The sequence below is a fragment of the Salvelinus namaycush genome, chromosome 16 (genome assembly GCF_016432855.1).
Source record: "Salvelinus namaycush isolate Seneca chromosome 16, SaNama_1.0, whole genome shotgun sequence".
Classification (NCBI taxonomy): domain Eukaryota; kingdom Metazoa; phylum Chordata; class Actinopteri; order Salmoniformes; family Salmonidae; genus Salvelinus; species Salvelinus namaycush.
In genome coordinates, this window is record NC_052322.1 from 36,284,900 (window position 1) to 36,305,722 (window position 20,823).

At 42.3% G+C, this 20,823-nt stretch overlaps 1 protein-coding gene across 6 annotated transcripts in view; it reads left to right on the forward strand.

Moving 5' to 3' along the window:
• Nucleotides 1-9,512: 9,512 nt before the first annotated feature.
• The window catches only part of LOC120061350 (membrane-associated guanylate kinase, WW and PDZ domain-containing protein 1-like), a 228,511-nt gene continuing 217,200 nt past the window's right edge, over nt 9,513-20,823 (forward strand). For all 6 annotated transcript variants that reach the window (XM_039011100.1, XM_039011103.1, XM_039011101.1 and 3 more), the window contains exon 1: nt 9,513-10,375. In XM_039011100.1, coding sequence (XP_038867028.1) covers nt 10,078-10,375 — 298 coding nt within the window. In that variant the 5' untranslated portion in view covers nt 9,513-10,077. The remainder of the gene's footprint in view (nt 10,376-20,823) is intronic.

A 20,823-nucleotide genomic window follows, 5' to 3' on the forward strand; every position in this document is an offset into this window, starting at 1 on the left:
TGTAGCCTACTTTGAAGGCTACTTCAAAGAACCTACCTACCCAAATCAAATCAAATTGTATTTGTCACATGCATGGTAAACAACAGGTGTAGACTAACAGTAAAATGCTTACTTACAGGCCCTTCCCAACAATGCAGAGAGAAAGAAAATAGAGAAATAATAGAAAAGTAAAACACGTAATAATTAAAGTAATTATACACCATGAGTAATGATAACTTGGCTATATACACAGGGCACCAGTACTAAGTCAACGTGCAGAGGTACGAGGTAATTGAGTTAGATATGTACATATGGGAAGGGATAAAGTGACTAGGCAACAGGATATACAGTGGGGCAAAAAAGTATTTAGTCAGCCACCAATTGTGCAAGTTCTCCCACTTAAAAAGATGAGAGAGGCCTGTAATTTTCATCATAGGTACACTTCAACTATGACAGACAAAATGAGGGAAAAAAATCCAGAAAATCACATTGTAGGATTTTTAATGAATTTATTTGCAAATTATGGTGGAAAATAAGTATTTGGTCAATAACAAAAGTTTATCTCAATAGTTTGTTATATACCCTTTGTTGGCAATGACAGAGGTCAAACGTTTTCTGTAACTCTTCACAAGGTTTTCACACACTGTTGCTGGTATTTTGGCCCATTCCTCCATGCAGATCTCCTCTAGAGCAGTGATGTTTTGGGGCTGTTGCTGGGCAACACGGACTTTCAACTCCCTCCAAAGATTTTCTATGGGGTTGAGATCTGGAGACTGGCTAGGCCACTCCAGGACCTTGAAATGCTTCTTACGAAGCCACTCCTTCGTTGCCCGGGCGGTGTGTTTGGGATCATTGTCATGCTGAAAGACCCAGCCACGTTTCATCTTCAATGCCCTTGCTGATGGAAGGAGGTTTTCACTCAAAATCTCACGATACATCTCCCCATTCATTCTGTCCTTTACACGGATCAGTCGTCCTGGTCCCTTTGCAGAAAAACAGCCCCAAAGCATGATGTTTCCACCCCCATGCTTCACAGTAGGTATGGTGTTCTTTGGATGCAACTCAGCATTCTTTGTCCTCCAAACACGACGAGTAGAGTTTTTACCAAAAAGTTATATTTTGGTTTCATCTGACCATATGACATTCTCCCAATCTTCTTCTGGATCATCCAAATGCTCTCTAGCAAACTTCAGACAGGCCTGGACATGTACTGGCTTAAGCAGGGGGACACGTCTGGCAATGCAGGATTTGAGTCCCTGGCGGCGTAGTGTGTTACTGATGGTAGGCTTTGTTACTTTGGTCCCAGCTCTCTGCAGGTCATTCACTAGGTCCCCCCGTGTGGTTCTGGGATTTTTGCTCACCGTTCTTGTGATCATTTTGACCCCACGGGGTGAGATCTTGCGTGGAGCCCCAGATCGAGGGAGATTATCAGTCTTGTATGTCTTCCATTTCCTAATAATTGCTCCCACAGTTGATTTCTTCAAACCAAGCTGCTTACCTATTGCAGATTCAGTCTTCCCAGCCTGGTGCAGGTCTACAATTTTGTTTCTGGTGTCCTTTGACAGCTCTTTGGTCTTGGCCATAGTGGAGTTTGGAGTGTGACTGTTTGAGGTTGTGGACAGGTGTCTTTTATACTGATAACAAGTTCAAACAGGTGCCATTAATACAGGTAACGAGTGGAGGACAGAAGAGCCTCTTAAAGAAGAAGTTACAGTTCTGTGAGAGCCAGAAATCTTGCTTGTTTGTAGGTGACCAAATACTTATTTTCCACCATAATTTGCAAATAAATTCATTAAAAATCCTACAATGTGATTTTCTGGATTTTTTCCCCCTCATTTTGTCTGTCATAGTTGAAGTGTACCTATGATGAAAATTACAGGCCTCTCTCATCTTTTTAAGTGGGAGAACTTGCACAATTGGTGGCTGACTAAATACTTTTTTGCCCCACTGTATAATACAACAGGAGCACCATATGTGACTCGTTTCAGGAAACTAGGCGTATGTCGCAGGTCACCACTTCACAGAAGATCCTTTTGAACGTAAACGTTTTTATGGCAGAAATGCCTTCTCAAACATGTGAACTTTCATGTGCCTTAATAACAAATGTGTATGCCATCTGTAAATACAAATACAACTGTTAAATTACGAGCCTAGTTGGTTTAGCCAGAGATTGGCTATGATGCTGATCACACCGTACCGTACGCGTTGAGTTTGTGATCGTTGCAAAATAAATTTAAACATACATGTTATTCAATCATTGTACCCACCCTGCTCACGCGCGCCAACGAGTGTCTGCGTTGCCAAGGGCTAAAATAGAAGTGGCTTCTATTAGTAACGCCGAACGCGAAGTCCTGCCTCTCCCATCCTCATTGGCTTTTAAAAGCATATACCCACGTGCCATCTCCTCATTGGTTATACCCACGTGGGTGATTGAAAGATGAACTGAGGTCGGTCAGTTGTGGTAATACTGAAAGTTAGTTGCCAATCGCCATATAAAGTCCAAAGAAGAAAAAGCCTGGAAAGAGGAGAGATAACTAGAAACGATTCGGTTGACCATTTTATGTTTTTATTTTTTTATTTTTTTATTTCACCTTTATTTAACCAGGTAGGCTAGTTGAGAACAAGTTATCATTTACAACTGCGACCTGGCCAAGATAAAGCATAGCAATTTGACACATACAACAACACAGAGTTACACATGGAGTAAAACAAACATACAGTCAATAATAATACAGTAGAAAAATAAGTCTATATACAATGTGAGCAAATGAGGTGAGGTGAGGGAGGTAAAGGCAAAAAAGGCCATGGTGGCGAGGTAAATACAATATAGCTAGTAAAACACTGGAATGGTAGATTTGCAGTGGAAGAATGTGCAAAGTAGAAATAGAAATAATGGGGTGCAAAGGAGCAAAATAAATAAATAAATACAGTAGGGGAAGCGGTAGTTGTTTGGGCTAAATTATAGATGGGCTATGTACAGGTGCAGTAATCTGTGAACTGCTCTGACAGCTGGTGCTTAAAGCTAGTGAGGGAGATAAGTGTTTCCAGCTTCAGAGATTTTTGCAGTTCGTTCCAGTCATTGGCACCAGAGAACTGGAAGGAAAGACGACCAAAGGAGGAATTGGCTTTGGGGGTGACCCGTGAGATATACCTGCTGGAGCGCGTGCTACAAGTGGATGCTGCTATGGTGACCAGTGAGCTGAGATAAGGCAGGGCTTTACCTAGCAGAGACTTGTAGATAACCTGGAGCCAGTGGGTTTGGCGACGAGTATGAAGCGAGGGCCAACCAACGAGAGCGTACAGGTCGCAATGGTGGGTAGTGTATGGGGCTTTGGTGACAAAAAGGATGACACTGTGATAGACTGCATCCAGTTTGTTGAGTAGAGTGTTGGAGGCTATTTTATAGATGACATCACCAAAGTCGAGGATCGGTAGGATGGTCAGTTTTACGAGGGTATGTTTGGCAGCATGAGTGAAGGATGCTTTGTTGCGATATAGGAAGCCGATTCTAGATTTAATTTTGGATTGGAGATGCATAATGTGAGTCTGGAAGGAGAGTTTACAGTCTAACCAGACACCTAGGTATTTGTAGTTGTCCACGTATTCTAAGTCAGAGCCGTCCAGAGTAGTGATGCTGGACGGGCGAGCAGGTGCGGGCAGTGATCGGTTGAATAGCATGCATTTAGTTTTACTTGCATTTAAGAGCAGTTGGAGGCCACGGAAGGAGAGTTGTATGGCATTGAAGCTCGTCTGGAGGTTAGTTAACACAGTGTCCAAAGAGGGGCCAGAAGTATACAGAATGGTGTCGTCTGCGTAGAGGTGGATCAGAGCAACATCCTTGATGTATACAGAGAAGAGAGTCGGCCCGAGGATTGAACCCTGTGGCACCCCCATAGAGACTGCCAGAGGTCCGGACAACAGGCCCTCCGATTTGACACACTGCACTCTATCAGAGAAGTAGTTGGTAAACCAGGCAAGGCAATCATTTGAGAAACCAAGGCTGTCGAGTCTGCCAATAAGAATGTGGGGATTGACAGGTCGATGAATACGGCTGCGCAGTACTGTCTCTTATCGATGGCGGTTATGATGTCGTTTAGGACCTTGAGCGTGGCTGAGGTGCACCCATGACCAGCTCTGAAACTCTGTCGAGGGTGCCGGGCAGTTGACCAGGGTAGGGGTAGCCAGGTGGAAAGCATGGCCAGCCGTAGAGAAATGCTTATTGAAATTCTAAATTATAGTGGATTTATCGGTGGTGACAGTGTTTCCTAGCCTCAGAGCAGTGGGCAGCTGGGAGGAGGTGCTCTTATTCTACATGGACTTTACAGTGTCCCAGAAGTTTTTTGAGTTAGTTCTACAGGATGCAAATTTCTGTTTGAAAAAGCTAGCCTAAGCTTTCCTAACTGCCTGTGTATATTTGTTCCTAACTTCCCTGAAAAGTTGCATATCACGGGGGCTATTCGATGCTAATGCAGAACGCCACAGGATGATTTTGTGCTGATCAAGGGCAGACAGGTCTGGAGTGAACCAAGGACTATATCTATTCCTAGTTCAATTTTTTTTGAATGGGGCATGCTTATTGAAGATGATGAGGAAGGCACTTTTAAAGAATAGCCAGGTATCATCTACTGATGGGATGAGGTCAATGTCATTCCAGGATACCCCGGCCAGGTCGATTAGAAAGGCCTGCTCGCAGAAGTGTTTTAGAGAGCGTTTGACAGTGATGCGGGGTGGTCGTTTGGTCGCAGACCCATTACGGATGCAGGCAATGAGGCAGTGATCGCTAAGATCTTGATTGAAAACAGCAGAGGTGTATTTGGAGGGCGATTTAGTTAGGATGACATCTATGAGGGTGCCCGTGTTTACGGATTTGGAGTTGTACCTGGTAGGTTCATTGATAATTTGTGTGAGATTGAGGTCATCAAGCTTAGATTGTAGGATAGCCGGGGTGTTAAGCATGTCCCAGTTTAGGTCACCTAGTAGCACGAGCTCAGAAGATACATGTGTGGCAATCAATTCACATATGGTATCGAGGGCACAGCTGGGGGCAGAGGGAGGTCTATAGCAAGCGGCAACAGTGAGAGACTTGTTTCTGGAAAGGTGAATTTTTAGAAGTAGAAGCTCGAATTGTTTGGGTACAGACTTGGATAGTAATACAGAACTCTGCAGGCTATCTTTGCTGTAGATTGCAATACCGCCCCCTTTGGCAGTTCTATCTTGGCGGAAAATGTTATAGTTGACGATGGAGATTTCAGGGTTTTTGGTGGTTTTCCTAAACCAGGATTCAGACATGGCTAAGACATCCGGGTTGGCAGAGTGTGCTAAAGCAGTGAATAAAACAAACTTAGGGAGTAGGCTTCTAATGTTAACATGCATGAAACCAAGGCTTTTACGGTTACAGAAGTCAACAAATGAGAGCACCTGGGGAGTGGGAGTGGGGCTAGGCACTGCAGGACCTGGATTAACCTCTACATCACCAGAGGAACAGAGGAGAAGTAGGATAAGGTTACGGCTAAATGCTATACGAACTGGCTGTCTAGCACGTTCGGAACAGAGAGTAAAAGGAGCAGGTTTCTGGGCTCGATAGCATAGATTCTAGGCATAGTGTACAGACAAAGGTAAGGTAGGATGTGAGTACATTGGAGGTAAACCTAGGCATTGAGTAATGATGAGAGAGATATAGTCTCTAGAGACGTTTAAACCAGGTGATGTCATCGCATATGTAGGAGGCGGAACAACATGGTTGGTTAAGGCATATTGAGCAGGGCTATAGGCTCTACAGTGAAATAAGACAGTAATCACTAACCAGGACAGTAATGGACGAGGCATATTGATATTAGAAAGAGGCATGCGTAGCCAAGTGAACATATGGGTCCAGTGAGTGGTTGGGCTGACTGGGGACACGGCGATTCAGACAGTTAGCAGGCCGATGCTAACAAGCTAACAGTTAGTAGGTTGGGGCTAAACAAGCTAGCAGTTAGCAGACCGGGGCTGGCAAGCTAGCAGTTAGCAGACCGGGTTAGCAAGCAAGCAGTTAGCAGGGGCTAGCAGTTAGCAGGCCGGGGCAGGCAAGCTAGCAGTTAGCAAACCGGGGCAGGCAAGCTAGCAGTTAGCAGACCGGGGCAGGCAAGCTAGCAGTTAGCAGACCGGGGCTAGCAAGTTAGCCTTTGGGGACGTCGCGATGGGGGTAAGTCTGTTTTTGTCTCTTCGTGCGGTGACGTCGATAGACCAGTCGTGGAATTAGTAGGATTCCAGGTAGCTCTAGGTAGCTAGCAGGCCTAGCAGGTTAGCAGAATGGGCCTTCAGCGGGCGTCGCGCCTGAGGGGCCTGTTGGAGTCCTCGGGCAGATTGTGTTGGTATTTCAGTCATAGAGGATCGGCGGGGTTCCGTGCCCGTACCGGCAGTAGAAGGGGTCCGGATATTGTAGCCCAGGAGTGGGCTTCGGTGGCAGCACAGGAGCCCTGGCCGGGCTAGCTTCAGGCTAATTGGTGCTTGCTCCGGGATGAAAACTCTAGCCAGGAGTGGTCACCCGGGATTGCGGTTAGCTAGTTGCGAAGATCCAGATGAAAATGTTCAGAGTTTGTGGTAGGCATCCGGGGATATGGAGAGAAATAGGTCCGTTATGCTCTGGTTTGAGTCACGTTGTTCGAACTGGCGAGAGCTTTCCGGGCTAAAGGTTAGCTGATGACCGCTAGCAATGGTTTGCTAACTGATAGCTGGTAGGTAGTTAGCTGGCTAGCTTCAGTTGAGGGATTCCAGATCCGAAGTAAATAGAAATACTTTAGAAAAAAGCAGATCCACGCCACATTGGGTGAGGCGGGTTGCAGGAGAGTATTTAGAAGTTGACGTTTAGGAAAATATTTTTCAAAGATATGCGAAGAAAAAGATGTAAAAATATATATATAAGGGACACGACAGGACAAAGACAAAGACGTCTGACTGCTACGCCATCTTAGATTCATTCATGTGTGGATTAATTGTCGGAGTAGAGGACCTTGTGCATTTCAGGTAAAATAACAACTCAACGTTTATATCCCAGGACAAATTAGCTAGCAACAGCAAACTAGCTAGCTAAATAGGACGAATTAGCTAGCAACTGCAAGCTAGCTAGCTAAATATCCATACATGTTTAATGCTTTTCGACCTGTCCCCAAATTAATATAATTAGTTCAGAGTTTGTTTATATATTTCAACCTGTGTGTCGTGATCACATTTGGTTTTGCGCGTGATGGCGCACGCGGATGCATGCGTCCGGTTTGGGCATGGTGTAAGATAATGAGTGGACTGGACATACCGATAGATGAGTTTGGATTGGTCTGCCATATAGCACGCTTCTGTCTATTTGAGCTGGTCAGTATGTCAATGTTACAGTATAGTTTCCGTCCCTCTCCTTGCCACTACCTGGGCTCGAACCAGGGACCCTCTGCACACATCGACAACTGACACCCTAGAAGCATCGTTACCTATTGCTCCACAAAAGCCGCAGCTCTTGCAGAGCAAGGGAAACAACTACTTCAAGGTCTCAGAGCGAGTGACGTCACCGATTGAAATGCTATTAGTGTGCACCCTGCTAACTAGCTAGCCATTTCACACAAGTTACACTCATCCCTCTTTGACCTTCTCCTTTTCCGCAGCAACCAGTGATCCGGGTCACGGCACCAATGTTACAGTATTGCTTCAATCCCTCTCCTCGCCCCTACCTGGGCTTGAACAAGGGACCCTCTGCACACATCGACTGACACCCTAGAAGCATCGTTACCTATCGCTCCACAAAAGCCGCAGCCCTTGCAGAGCAAGGGAAACAACTACTTCAATGTCTAGAGAGCGAGTGACGTCACCGATTGAAACGCTATTAGCGCGCACCCTGCTAACTAGCTAGCCATTTCACACCGGTTACATCAAGGTAATACTGTCTAACGCGGATTTTTTTCAAACTGTATCGCATAGTAAAACTGCATAAACCTAATATCAAGTTAAAGTGTACTGTTAGCTAGCTAATGTTAGCTGGCTGGCTCACTAGCTAATGTTATGTGTATGCTCTCCACTTTCTGGAGGACCAAGTTTTCAAATCAGTGGAATTCAAGAATGATAGCTAAGGAGATGGAGAAAACACCTGTCTTCGGATTACATCTTCAAACTAAGGGCAACCATGGCATCCGACAGGAGACGCATCCAACCATGATGTATACAGGTAAGAAAATCTAGCTAGCTACATTTTCAGATATTACACATTTCTAATTTTGACAGAAAGTAGTTTCATTTCAAGTTAAAGTGTACTGTTAGCTAGCTAACATTAGCTGGCTGGCTCGCTATTCTTCAAATCTCAGACAAATTTGCTTTACTAGTTATAGCCTAATGTTAGCTAGCTAAGATTGAACCTGGTTGGTTAACTACCTGCAGATTCATGCAGGGTAGTAACGTCATGAGTTGGGCTTATGGTTTAGCTAGCTACATGTCTTAACAGAAGACTCCGCTATGCAAGTATCCATTTCAATAGAATGTCACTGCAACAACTGTTGATAGACATACTAGCTGGTAAATTAGCTCTGGCTATCTACTCTGATTTTAGAACACGGGTAAGATAGTCTAGCTAGCTATATTTTCAGATATTACAGATTTCTAATTTTGACATAAATTATTTTCATTTCCAATTAAAGTGTACTGTTAGCTAGCTAGCTATGTGCGCTATTTTTATGCTTCCCGTTTTGAAATAAAAATTTTGCTTCTTTTACTTTTTGGTTTTGAACACCAACTTGAAACAGCTGAAAATAAAATATTTTTGGTTATGGAAAAATATATTTCACAGCGGTTTAGATGGTACAATGATTATCTACGCTATACTTGTTTGTTTCGTCACATTAACTGAAATTAGGAAAACTATTCGAATTTTTGCAACGAGGAAATGGATGAGCGGTTTCTGCATAGTGCACCTTCAAGGTGTTGTCTTAATAAATGTTCTTTGGACAATATGGTTACATTATGGTTGTGGCATACATGTACACGTTTTTGTGGTTGTGGCAGACATGTCAAAGTTTTAGTAGTGTGTTAGGGCTTTTCTTGAGGATTTAAAACCAAGGCATTACAAGGCATGTGCCCCTAATCCTGTGTGGGAATACAACTGTAAAGGGAGGGGATGAGGTGACCCCTGATTTACACAGGATGACATCTCCAGATTAATAAAGGGATGCTAACATGTGGGCCATGAGAGAGCTCTTCCTCATCCTTGTTTTGAACCAGTAAGGAGTTTAAAGTAGACCAAACTGATGTGAAACAGTCAAGGAGTTCAAACTTCAAGGGTTTAATTTACAAATAGAAAAGTTTGAGGATTTATGAATAGATCCTACCTTTTAGTTTCGCAAGTCATTAGATTCGTGCACTGTGCAGCCTTGTCCTAAAGTGGATTATAAACACTGTGGGCGGATGTAATCCGGTTTACAGGGCAGAAATGCGTGTGTAGATATATGAGGTTGGAGCATTAGGACCCTGTAATAGGTGTATTCAGGATTTCCCTTCTCCAGTGCGCTGCAGTCAAGACTGTCAGGACGCATGAATTCCATTTACTATCAGCAGAACCTGATTGCAGGAACAACATAGTATAAATTGTTATGCTACCTGCTTAAAGGCGCAGAGGGCTGAGTGAACAGCTTTCTCAACTCATAGGACAGGTAAAAGTAACTGTTTCTGTAAGGCTATTCTTGAATAATAAATGTGGGATTAAAAGTATTGTGGCAGGAGATTAGACATATGCGGGGTCTTGGCGTAGGCTAATATATTATTATTAGTGAAAGTAAAGCGGACAATCTAGAGATCGGATTAGATCAACTCTTTGGATCAAGATAGCATGCAGGTTATTAAAGATGGGAAGCCAACAACAACATCTGAGTATTTGATCTTAATATGGGAATAGGATGTGTAGCCCGGACAGCTGCGCAAGAGGAACATTATGCCTTAGGTTAAAAGAAGAACGAAAATGATCCAGCCTGGAGTCACGTTCAAACAACCGAAAGTTTTCTGTGTTTCGAAAGCAAGCGTGTGTGTTATGTATCACCTGTTTTTTTAATAATCCTATGGAACTAACGGTTTTCGTCTGGATCCTTCACCATGTCAAAAGTAATTCAGAAGAAACACCACTGGATCACCAAAGTTACCGAGTGCGCTGTGAGTCGGGCTGCTCGCGGGGAGCTGAATGTGGAGCTGCGCGGCGGTGCGGAGAATGGAGAGTTTCCATACATCGGGGAAGTTAGAGAGGATGTTTTGGTTCATAAAAACGGACAACTGTCTGAGGGGGAGTTACTGCTGGAAGTTGAGGGTTTGCCGGTGTCTGGATTGCCACTCTATGACGTCTTGATTGTGATGAATCGTTGCAAGGGTCCCGTCAGGTTGAAAACTGTCCGACAAGGTAATTGTTCTATTTGAAAGTAATTATATAACACATAGATAAGCACACATATGGTTCAGATATTAGACTTATTGCACAAAACGTTTGTTAATCTATTCAATGAAAGACTGGGAAACGGTGGGATGGGGGCCTTGTCCTGAAAAGCCTCTCTCTTGCTCACAAACACACACACACACACACACACACACACACACACACACACACACACACACACACACACACACACACACACACACACACACACACACACACACATAAACACACACACACACACACACACACACACACACACACACACACACACACACACACACACACACACACACACACACACACACACACACACACACACTGTATAGTCAAAGGAGAGAAAGAGGCCAGAGGAGAATGCTCTTATTGCTGACAAGTGATGTGAGTCTGATAAAACCATGGGGACAACAGAAACACAACAGTCAGCCATGTAAAGTAGGCCAGCGGAATGTGACACTCTCTGGTCATCTTGTTTTCAGCAGAACAGGATCACTGCTTGACATGAAGACTCTGTGACAGTCATCCAGCTTTTGTTTGTCTGTGGCTGGCCTGGCAAGGAGAGCTAAAGCTACCAAGGGTCAGAGATTAGGATCTCACATTGGCTGGATATGTGTAGCCCAGTGACTACACACAATCACCTGCCACATTTTACAAATTATGCACCCTCTAACTCCTCAGAGTTTAAAAAGTCACACTTTGTTCAGCTTTCCTTATTTCCTTAACCAGAATTTACATCTTACATCTTACAGTTCGCTCTTTTATTCTCATGCCAATTTAACTCCATCTCAGTTACAGTCAGTGGAAGAGAGCAGTGTCGTGTAAGAGAATAGCGTGTTGTTGTGGTCCCATAGCAAAGTGTGGCTAATGCAGACAGATGCAGTACTCATTAGGAGAGACACCACTCGCAGGCGGGCCGACTGACTGGGTTATTTCTGGAAGCTCTCTGGGACTTAGATGAGCTTGACCCATTGCCCATGGTTTGCTGAACATCTGTCTGAGAGAGAGAGAGAGAGAGAGAGAGAGAGAGAGAGAGAGAGAGAGAGAGAGAGAGAGAGAGAGAGAGAGAGAGAGAGAGAGAGAGAGAGAGAGAAGAGAGCGAGAGAGACAGGGAGAGAGTAGAGAGGGAGAGAGAGTGAGAAGAGAGGGAGCGAGAGAGAGAAAGAGAGATAGGGAGAGAGTATAGAGGGAGAAAGAGAGACAGCGTGAGAGAGTGAGAAGAGAGAGAGAGAGAGAGAGAGAGAGAGAGTGAGAGCGAGAGAGAGAGAAGAGAGAGAGAGTAAAAGGGCAATTTGCATTGTACTTCTGCTTTTTGACATTTCACTTTTCATTGCATGCCTTCATGTTGTGTGTTGTTGTTGTGATTGTAATCAGTCTCATTCATGTCAGGATATGTTGGGTAGTTTGGGAGCAGCACGCATGGCTCTGGGGAGCACTATGTGGAGCCAACGCCAAATGTCCAGATTCACCCTGTCAGTGGAAATACTGTAGTATACCGTTTGAGACGTATGTGGTATGTTTTACCACACACACGAAACTACCATTCTGTCTGTCATTACTTTGTTCATGCTGGTTTACACACACACACACACACACACACACACACACACACACACACACACACACACACACACACACACACACACACACACACACACACACACACACACACACACACACACACACACACACACACACACACAATCAACTATTTTCTAAGAGCACTTCTCTGGGAAAATCATTAAATTAACAAGTTAGTTTCACTGTTTACCACCTCTCTGATGTACTGTATGAGTAGTGCACTAGTGTATCCATGGTAAAGGCAGTGCCCTGTCATAAACCCCTGGCCCTTTTCATGCTAGGGAAGGGCCCACCTCCTGTGTTTGCAGAGCATGGGTTTGTTCAGCTTATTTATTTTGCATAACAACTGAGACTATATAACCAGAAAGAGCCAATTAATTAATGTTTAAAATAACTTCGTAGTCAAATAAACCAGCATGTTAATTGATGCTCAACATTGCTGCATACTGTTTGTTTACATGTCAAAGCAGGGTATCATCAAACCTAGAGACCCAGACAGAGTAAACAAAACGCTGAGCTGTAATGCGAAGGAGATCTCAGAGCCTTCTCCATGCCTTTGCCAGCGGCTTCACGCATGAGTCAGCAAATTCCCCTTGACTCTAATGAGAGACGAGCATATTCAGTCTCTACACCTGGGCAACCGATAAGAGCTCTGTTGTGCTTTAACCTGTTGGTTCCCATGCAAAACCAGGCCCAGCATGGTCCATGGGAATAGAGCACGCACGCACTGCACTCTCATACCCAGACCAGTGGGGGCAGATCGGATCTCTCCCTCCCCAGGTGGCTGGGGATCCTGTTACTGCACCCAGATCATCTGAGCAGGTAGAATCTCTATCAATGTGTCCCTGTGTGGGGTACTGAAGGCCCATAGGTGCCTACAGCTACAGGGAGGCTTAGGTTCACCCATGAATGCAGTGGCAAGCCCCCTGAATCTATACTTCAAGTCTTTCTTTTCATTTGGAATAGTGGATTCCTGTGGTTAAGGTGAAGTATTGTAGGGAGATTCCTGTGGTATTGACTCAGTTACAGTACTGTGTGTGTGTGTGTGTGTGTGTGTGTGTGTGTGTGTGTGTGTGTGTGTGTGTGTGTGTGTGTGTGTGTGTGTGTGTGTGTGTGTGTGTGTGTGTGTGTGTGTGTGTGTGTGTGTGTGTGTGTGTGTGTGTGTGTGTGTGTGTGCGCCTATCCCTTGAGTTTGTAACATATCTGCTAGCTCGGGAATTGAGCTTGGCCCAATTCAAATAATAGTACAATAGGGCATGAATGAAAAGCTGTGGAGAAAGTACTGTGCTCAGTTGTGTATATGTATCCATTAGTATTAATCCCTCTCCCCATTGTGGGAAATTATTGCAACATTCACATCTTCACTCTGAGTGGCTAAGTCATTAATGTTCTCTGCAAACAAACATATGCAACAAAAGTGTCTAATACACAGAAACAAGCAAGTGAGAAGCCATAGCTGGTGTACCCAGTGCACTCATTAGCATATTGCAGCAACTTACCAGTTTGGTGAAACTGACTGTGCATACTGCAACAACTTACCAGTTTGGTGAAACTGACTGTGCATACTGCAACAACTTACCAGTTTGGTGAAACTGACTGTGCATACTGCAACAACTTACCAGTTTAGTGAAACTGACTGTGCATACTGCAGCAACTTACCAGTTTGGTGAAACTGACTGTGCATACTGCAACAACTTACCAGTTTGGTGAAACTGACTGTGCATACTGCAACAACTTACCAGTTTGGTGAAACTGACTGTGCATACTGCAACAACTTACCATTCCATTTTCTTCCTCTTCCTCTATTTTCTTTTCACCTCAGTGCATTCAACTTCTGTGACCTTATGTAACATAGACAAAGTGGCACACTACTCTTTATTGCAGTGTGATTCATTTCACGTCATCATTTCAGTTGTATTACCTTCATCTGAATATAACTGAAACTGTGGCTGTATAAACTCAACAGAAAGTCAGTGGTTTTCTGACATTTCACAGTATTCCTGTAGCCTACTTCTAATGTACATAGAGACAGTGATTCACTGTGTTGTTCAGTCATCCCAGACTGACCAGTGAATATGAGGACTTTGACCTGCCTGCACAGCTCTTATCTACTAACTGTTAGTCATAGTCAACTCCCGTGTGAGAGGCGTTCATCAGTGCTGTCTTTTCACTTGTAGCCTAACACAGTGTTTCAAAATTGGGTAGTGCATCATCAGTTTTCCTGTTGTAATGTCAGTCATTTCATACCTTAGAGATATATTTATACAAAATGTCCAGATCAACTAGCTCATGTCAGCTAATGTTTCTATCCCATAGATTTTGTTGTAATGTTTGAGTCACTCAAATATCACATGAATACACATTAAACATGGCAAAATGTATAGAATTGGAAGAAAATTTGCTTTAAAATGGCAAAATGTTCTCTGCACCCCATGACAAAATATATAGAATTGCAGGAAATAAGCTTTAAACCTGTTTGTGTCAAATTGCTATGCATGATTGACGATTGAAATACTCAGCTTGCTAGTAATGTTACTACCTGTTACCAAGGACAGTCAACTGGTCCTTGGACTCCTGGCGAAGACCTCAATGATGTTGTAACATTTTCTCTACCTTTGATCTCAAATGAATTACCACTTATGAACATAAAAAGACAAAAACAGATTACCTTGTTTTTCAACTCATCTACCCCACCCACCACCAGTGGTGTAAAAGTACTTTAGTAAAACAATTTTAAAGTACTACTTAAGTAGTTGTTTGTGGTTTCTGTACTTTACTTTGCTATTTATATTTTGAACAACTTTTACTTCACTACATTCCTAATGAAAATAATGTACTTTTTACTCCATACATTTTCTAACACACACCCAAAAGTACTTGTTACATTCTAAATGCTTAGCAGGACAGGAAAATTCACACACTTATCAAGAGAACATCTCTGGTCATCCCTACTGTCTCTGATCTGGCAGACTCACTAAACACACATGCTCAGTTTGTAAATTATGTCTGAATGTTGGTGTTCCCCTGGCTATGCATACATTCAAAACAATATACAGTTGAAGTCGGAAGTTTACATACACCTTAGCCAAACACATTTAAACTCAGTTTTTCACAATTCTTGACATTTAACCCTATTAAAAATTCCCTGTCTTAGGTCAGATAGGATCACCACTTTATTTTAGGAGTGTGAAATGTCAGAATAATAGTAGAGAGAATAATTTATTTCAGCTTCTATTTCTTTCATCACATTCCCAGTGGGTCAGAAGTTTACATACACTCAATTAGTATTTGGTAGCATTACCTTTAAATTGTTTAACTTGGGACAAACGTTTCAGGTAGCCTTCCATAAGATTCCCACAATAAGTTGGGTGAATTTTGGCCCATTCCTCCTGACAGAGCTCGTGTAACTGAGTCAGGTTTGTAGGCCTCCCTGCTCGCACACACTTTTTTCAGTTCTGCCCACAAATGTCGTATAGGATTGAGGTCAGGGCTTTGTGATGGCCACTCCAATATCTTGACTTTGTTGTCCTTAAGCCATTTTGCCACAACTTTGGAAGAATGCTTGGGGTCATTGTTCATTTGGAAGACCCATTTGTGACCAAGATTTAACTTCCCGACTGATGTCTTGAGATGTTGCTTCAATATATCAACATAATTTCCCTTCCTCATGATGCCATCTATTTTGTGAAGTGCACCAGTCCCTCCTGCAGCAAAGCACCCCCACAACATGATGCTGCCACCCCCGTTCTTCACGGTTGGGATGGTGTTCTTCGGCTTGCAAGCCCCTCCCTTTTTCCTCCAAACATAATGATGATCATTATGGCCAAACAGTTCTATTTTTGTTTCATCAGACCAGAGGACATTTCTCCAAAAAGTATGATCTTTGTCCCCATGTGCAGTTGCAAACTGTAGTCTGCCTTTTTTATGGCGGTTTTGGGGCAGTGGCTTTTTCCTTGCTGAGCGGCCATTCAGGTTATGTTGATATAGGACTTGTTTCACTGTGGATATAGATACTTTTGTACCTGTTTCCTCCAGCATCTTCACAAGGTCCTTTGCTGTTGTTCTGGGATTGATTTGCAATTTTCGCACCAAAGTACGTTAATCTCTAGGAGACAGAACGCGTCTCCTTCCTGAGCGGTATGACGGCTGTGTCGTTCCATGGTGTTTATACTTGTCTACTGTTGTTTGTACAGATGAACGTGGTACCTTCAGGCATTTGGAAATTGCTCCTAAGGATAAACCGGACTTGTGGAGGTTTCCAATTTTGTTCTGAGGTCTTGGCTGATTTCTTTTGATTTTCCCATGATGTCAAGCAAAGAGGCACTGAGTTTGAAGGTAGGCCTTGAAATACATCCACAGGTACACCTCCAATTGACTCAAATTATGTAAATTAGCCTATCAGAAGCTTCTAAAGCCATGACGTCATTTTCTGGAATTTAAAGGCACAGTCAACTTAGTGTATGTAAACTTCTGACCCACTGGAATTGTGATACAGTGAATTATAAGTGAAATAATCTGTCTGTAAACAATTGTTGGAAAAATGGCTTGTGTCATGCACAAAGTAGATGTCCTAACCGACTTGTCAAAACTATAGTTTGTTAACAAGAAATTTGTGGAGTGGTTGAAAAACGAGTTTTAATGACTCCAACCTAAGTGTATGTAAACTTCCGACTTCAGCTGTATACATTTTTTGGGTTTAATTTAAGGGATTTGAAATTATTTATACCTTTACTTTTACTTTTGATACTTAAGAACATTTTAGCAATTACATTTTCTTTTGATACTTAAGTATATTTAAAATCAAATACTTTTAGACTTTTACTCAAGTAGTATTTTACTGGGTGACTTTCACTTTTACTTGAGTCATTTTCTACGAAGGTATCTTTACTTTTACTAAAGTATGACAATTGGATACTTTTTCTACTACTGGCCACCACTAACGGTACTGACAGGGCCTCCCTCCTTCCCTCCTTCCCTCCTCACCCCCTAAACATCCTCACCCCGTCAGCCCTGGGGTTGACAGTGACCTGCATTCTTGGTGGTTGGTTACTCTTTTATCAGCCAGGTGTCCAACCTCTATCTCCCAGGCTGTCAGGGGGGCCTGGTCACCTAGAGCTCCAGCCCCGGCAGCCACAAGAGTTCCCCCCCCAGCCCAAGCAACCCCAGCCTGAGCCCTGCTCCACAGACAGCCAGGGGGATCAGAACCTCCTGCAGGGAGGGAGGAATACCAGACATTCCTGGGGAGTGGGACTGGGATTCTCCTGGTACGCTCTACTGAATCATCTAGTCAGCCCGCTCACCTGCCTGCCTGCCTTGCCCTGTTTCCCAAAAACTGGCACTTCATTCATTTTGTTTCAAGTCTTACACACGCGCCGGCACGCACAAACACATGCACACACTTGTGGACTCGTGCACAACACAGCCCCGACCTGGAACCCTTAGTGAAAATGCAATTTTACTCACACGATGCGTCTGCTCCGATCACTGGGTTCTCACAGATTTGCATTGTGACTCTGATGTTTTATATACTGTAACAAGATAAAAAGCAATAGCACCACGTCTAGAATCACCTTGCATCTAGAGACACAGCTACCAAAGTTTTATACATAATTCAGCAATTACAGTCATTGAACAACAAGACAGCTTTGTACTAGTAGGAATTTTAAAACCTCATATACAGTGAGCTACAAAGGTTTTGGGACATTGTATTAGCGCTGTACTCCAGCATTTTGGATTTGAAATGAAGGTGCAGATTGTCAGCTTTAATTTCAAGGTATTTTGATCCATTTCGGGTGTACCGTTTAGCAATTACAGCACTTTTTGTACATAGTCCACCCATTTTAGGGGACAAAAAGTATTGGGACAAATTCACATATACAGTACCAGTCAAAAGTTTGGACACACCTACTCATTCCAGGGTTTTTCTTTATTATGCCAAGAGTATGCAAAGCTGTCATCAAGGCAAAGGGTGGCTACTTTGAAGAATTTCAAATATAAAATATATTTAGATTTGTTTAATACTTTTTTGGTTACTACATGATTCCATATGTGTTATTTCCTAGTTTTTATCTCTTCACTATTATTCTACAATGTAGAAAATAGTAAAAATAAAGAAAAATACTTGAATGAGTAGGTGTGTCCAAACTTTTGACTGGTACTGTACAGTATATGTTTCTTAAAGTTGTCAAAAGTGAAGTATTTGGTCCCCTATTCCTTACATGCAATGACTAGAAATTTGACTCTACACATGTGTTGGATGCATTTGCTCTTTGTTTTGGTTGTGTTTCAGATGATTTTGTGGCCTGTAGAAACTATTGGTAAATAATGTATTATTTTGTGGCCTGTAGAAACTATTGGTAAATAATGTATTATTTTGTGGCCTGTAGAAACTATTGGTAAATAATGTATTATTTTGTGGCCTGTAGAAACTATTGGTAAATAATGTATTATTTTGTGGCCTGTAGAAACTATTGGTAAATAATGTATTATTTTGTGGCCTGTAGAAACTATTGGTAAATAATGTATTATTTTGTGGCCTGTAGAAACTATTGGTAAATAATGTATTATTTTGTGGCCTGTAGAAACTATTGGTAAATAATGTATTATTTTGTGGCCTGTAGAAACTATTGGTAAATAATGTATTATTTTGTGGCCTGTAGAAACTATTGGTAAATAATGTATTCTTTTGTGGCCTGTAGAAACTATTGGTAAATAATGTATTATTTTGTGGCCTGTAGAAACTATTGGTAAATAATGTATTATTTTGTGGCCTGTAGAAACTATTGGTAAATAATGTATTATTTTGTGGCCTGTAGAAACTATTGGTAAATAATGTATTATTTTGTGGCCTGTAGAAACTATTGGTAAACAATGTATTATTTTGTGGCCTGTAGAAACTATTGGTAAATAATGTATTATTTTGTGGCCTGTAGAAACTATTGGCAAATAATGTATTATTTTGTGGCCTGTAGAAACTATTGGTAAATAATGTATTATTTTGTAAATAGTGTCATTTTGTGATTTTACAGATGGCACGTTACAGATGTATGATATTTGTGCGTCTGAAACTTTCTCACTCATCATTATTTACGTTTCATCCAGGATTATCCGTAATCATGGTAGCTTCCACATTAATGTAATTTGTGTTTAGAAACATATTATATTCTTATTTATAATAAAAGTGACTCCAAAATGGCACAATATATTTTTTCCCATTCATTTTTTTTGGCCACAAAATTATCTGAAAGACAATCAAAACAACCAAAAAATGCATCCAACAAGTTAGGATGTAGTCATTGCATGCAAGGAATTCACCCCGCTATCATCCAGAAGGCGAGGTCAGTACAGGTGCATCAAAGCAGGAACCGAGAGACTGAAAAACAGCTTCTATCTCAAGGCCATCAGACTGTTAAACAGCCACCACTAACATTTAGTGGCCGCTGCCAACATACTGACTCAACTCCAGCCACTTTAATAATGGGAATTGATGGAAATGTATGTACAAAATGTATCACTAGCCACTTTAAACAATGCCACTTAATATAATGTTTACATACCCTACATTACTCATCTCATATGTATATACTGTACTCTATACCATCTACTGCATCTTGCCTATGCCGTTCTGTACCATCACTCATTCATATATCTTTATGTACATATTCTTTATCCCTTTACACTTGTGTGTATAAGGTAGTAGTTGTGGAATTGTTAGGTTAGATTACTCGTTGGTTATTACTGCATTGTCAGAACTAGAAGCACAAGCATTTCGCTACACTCGCATTAACATCTGCTAACCATGTGTATGTGACAAATAACATTTGATTTGATTTGATTTGATATGGGATCATATCCAAAATGTCACGAACGTCGTCAGGGAAATGACCGGACCAAGGTGCAGCGTGGTAGGCGTACATTTGTCTTTATTAAGAATGTCGCCAACAAAACAAAAAACACCAAAAACGAACGTGAAGCTTACTAGGGTTATACAGGCCACTAACAAAGACAACTACCCATAACTAAGGTGGCAAAACAGGCTGCCTAAGTATGATTCCCAATCAGAGACAACGATAGACAGCTGCCTCTGATTGGGAACCACACTCGGCCAAACACACAGAAATACAAAACATAGAATGCCCACCCCACATCACACCCTGACCTAACCAAATAGAGAAATAAAATGGCTCTCTAAGGTCAGGGCGTGACACAAAACTTTCGACTACTTCAATACACATATAAGTTGAATTCGTTCTCAAGACTTTTGGTCCCCTAAAATGGGGAGGGAGGGGGGTACAAAAAGTGATGTAAATACCCTCAAATTAAAGCTGACAGTATGCACTTTAACCTCATATTCATTGTATATTTTCAAATCCAAAGTGCTGGAGTATAGATCCAAAACAACAAACAATGTGTCACTGTCCCAATACTTTTATAGCTCACTGTAATTTCATACTGTACACGTATTCATTAATAGACATGCAAATCTCCCCAGCCAGAGATGTCTGCTATGATGTACTGGTCTGGGAATGCATGTGAAGTCGTACTCATATTTGCTTAACTATGAGGACTCTATCAGTTTTGATTAAGTACAACCTACGTGTATGTCCCTGAGAGGCTTGTCAAAGGCCTGTGCCATAAAACCCATAGCAATTCTCTCTCTCTCTCTCTCTCTCTCTCTCTCTCTCTCTCTCTCTCTTTCTCTCTCTCTCTCTCTCTCTCTCTCTCGCTCTCGCTCTCTCAGTTCCTCCCCCTTCTCCCTGCCCTACTCAGCCAGTGACACAGATGATGCTTCCATTTTGCTCCTCCCCTCCTATAGGCAGAAACCTAAAAAGTGAGTCTTT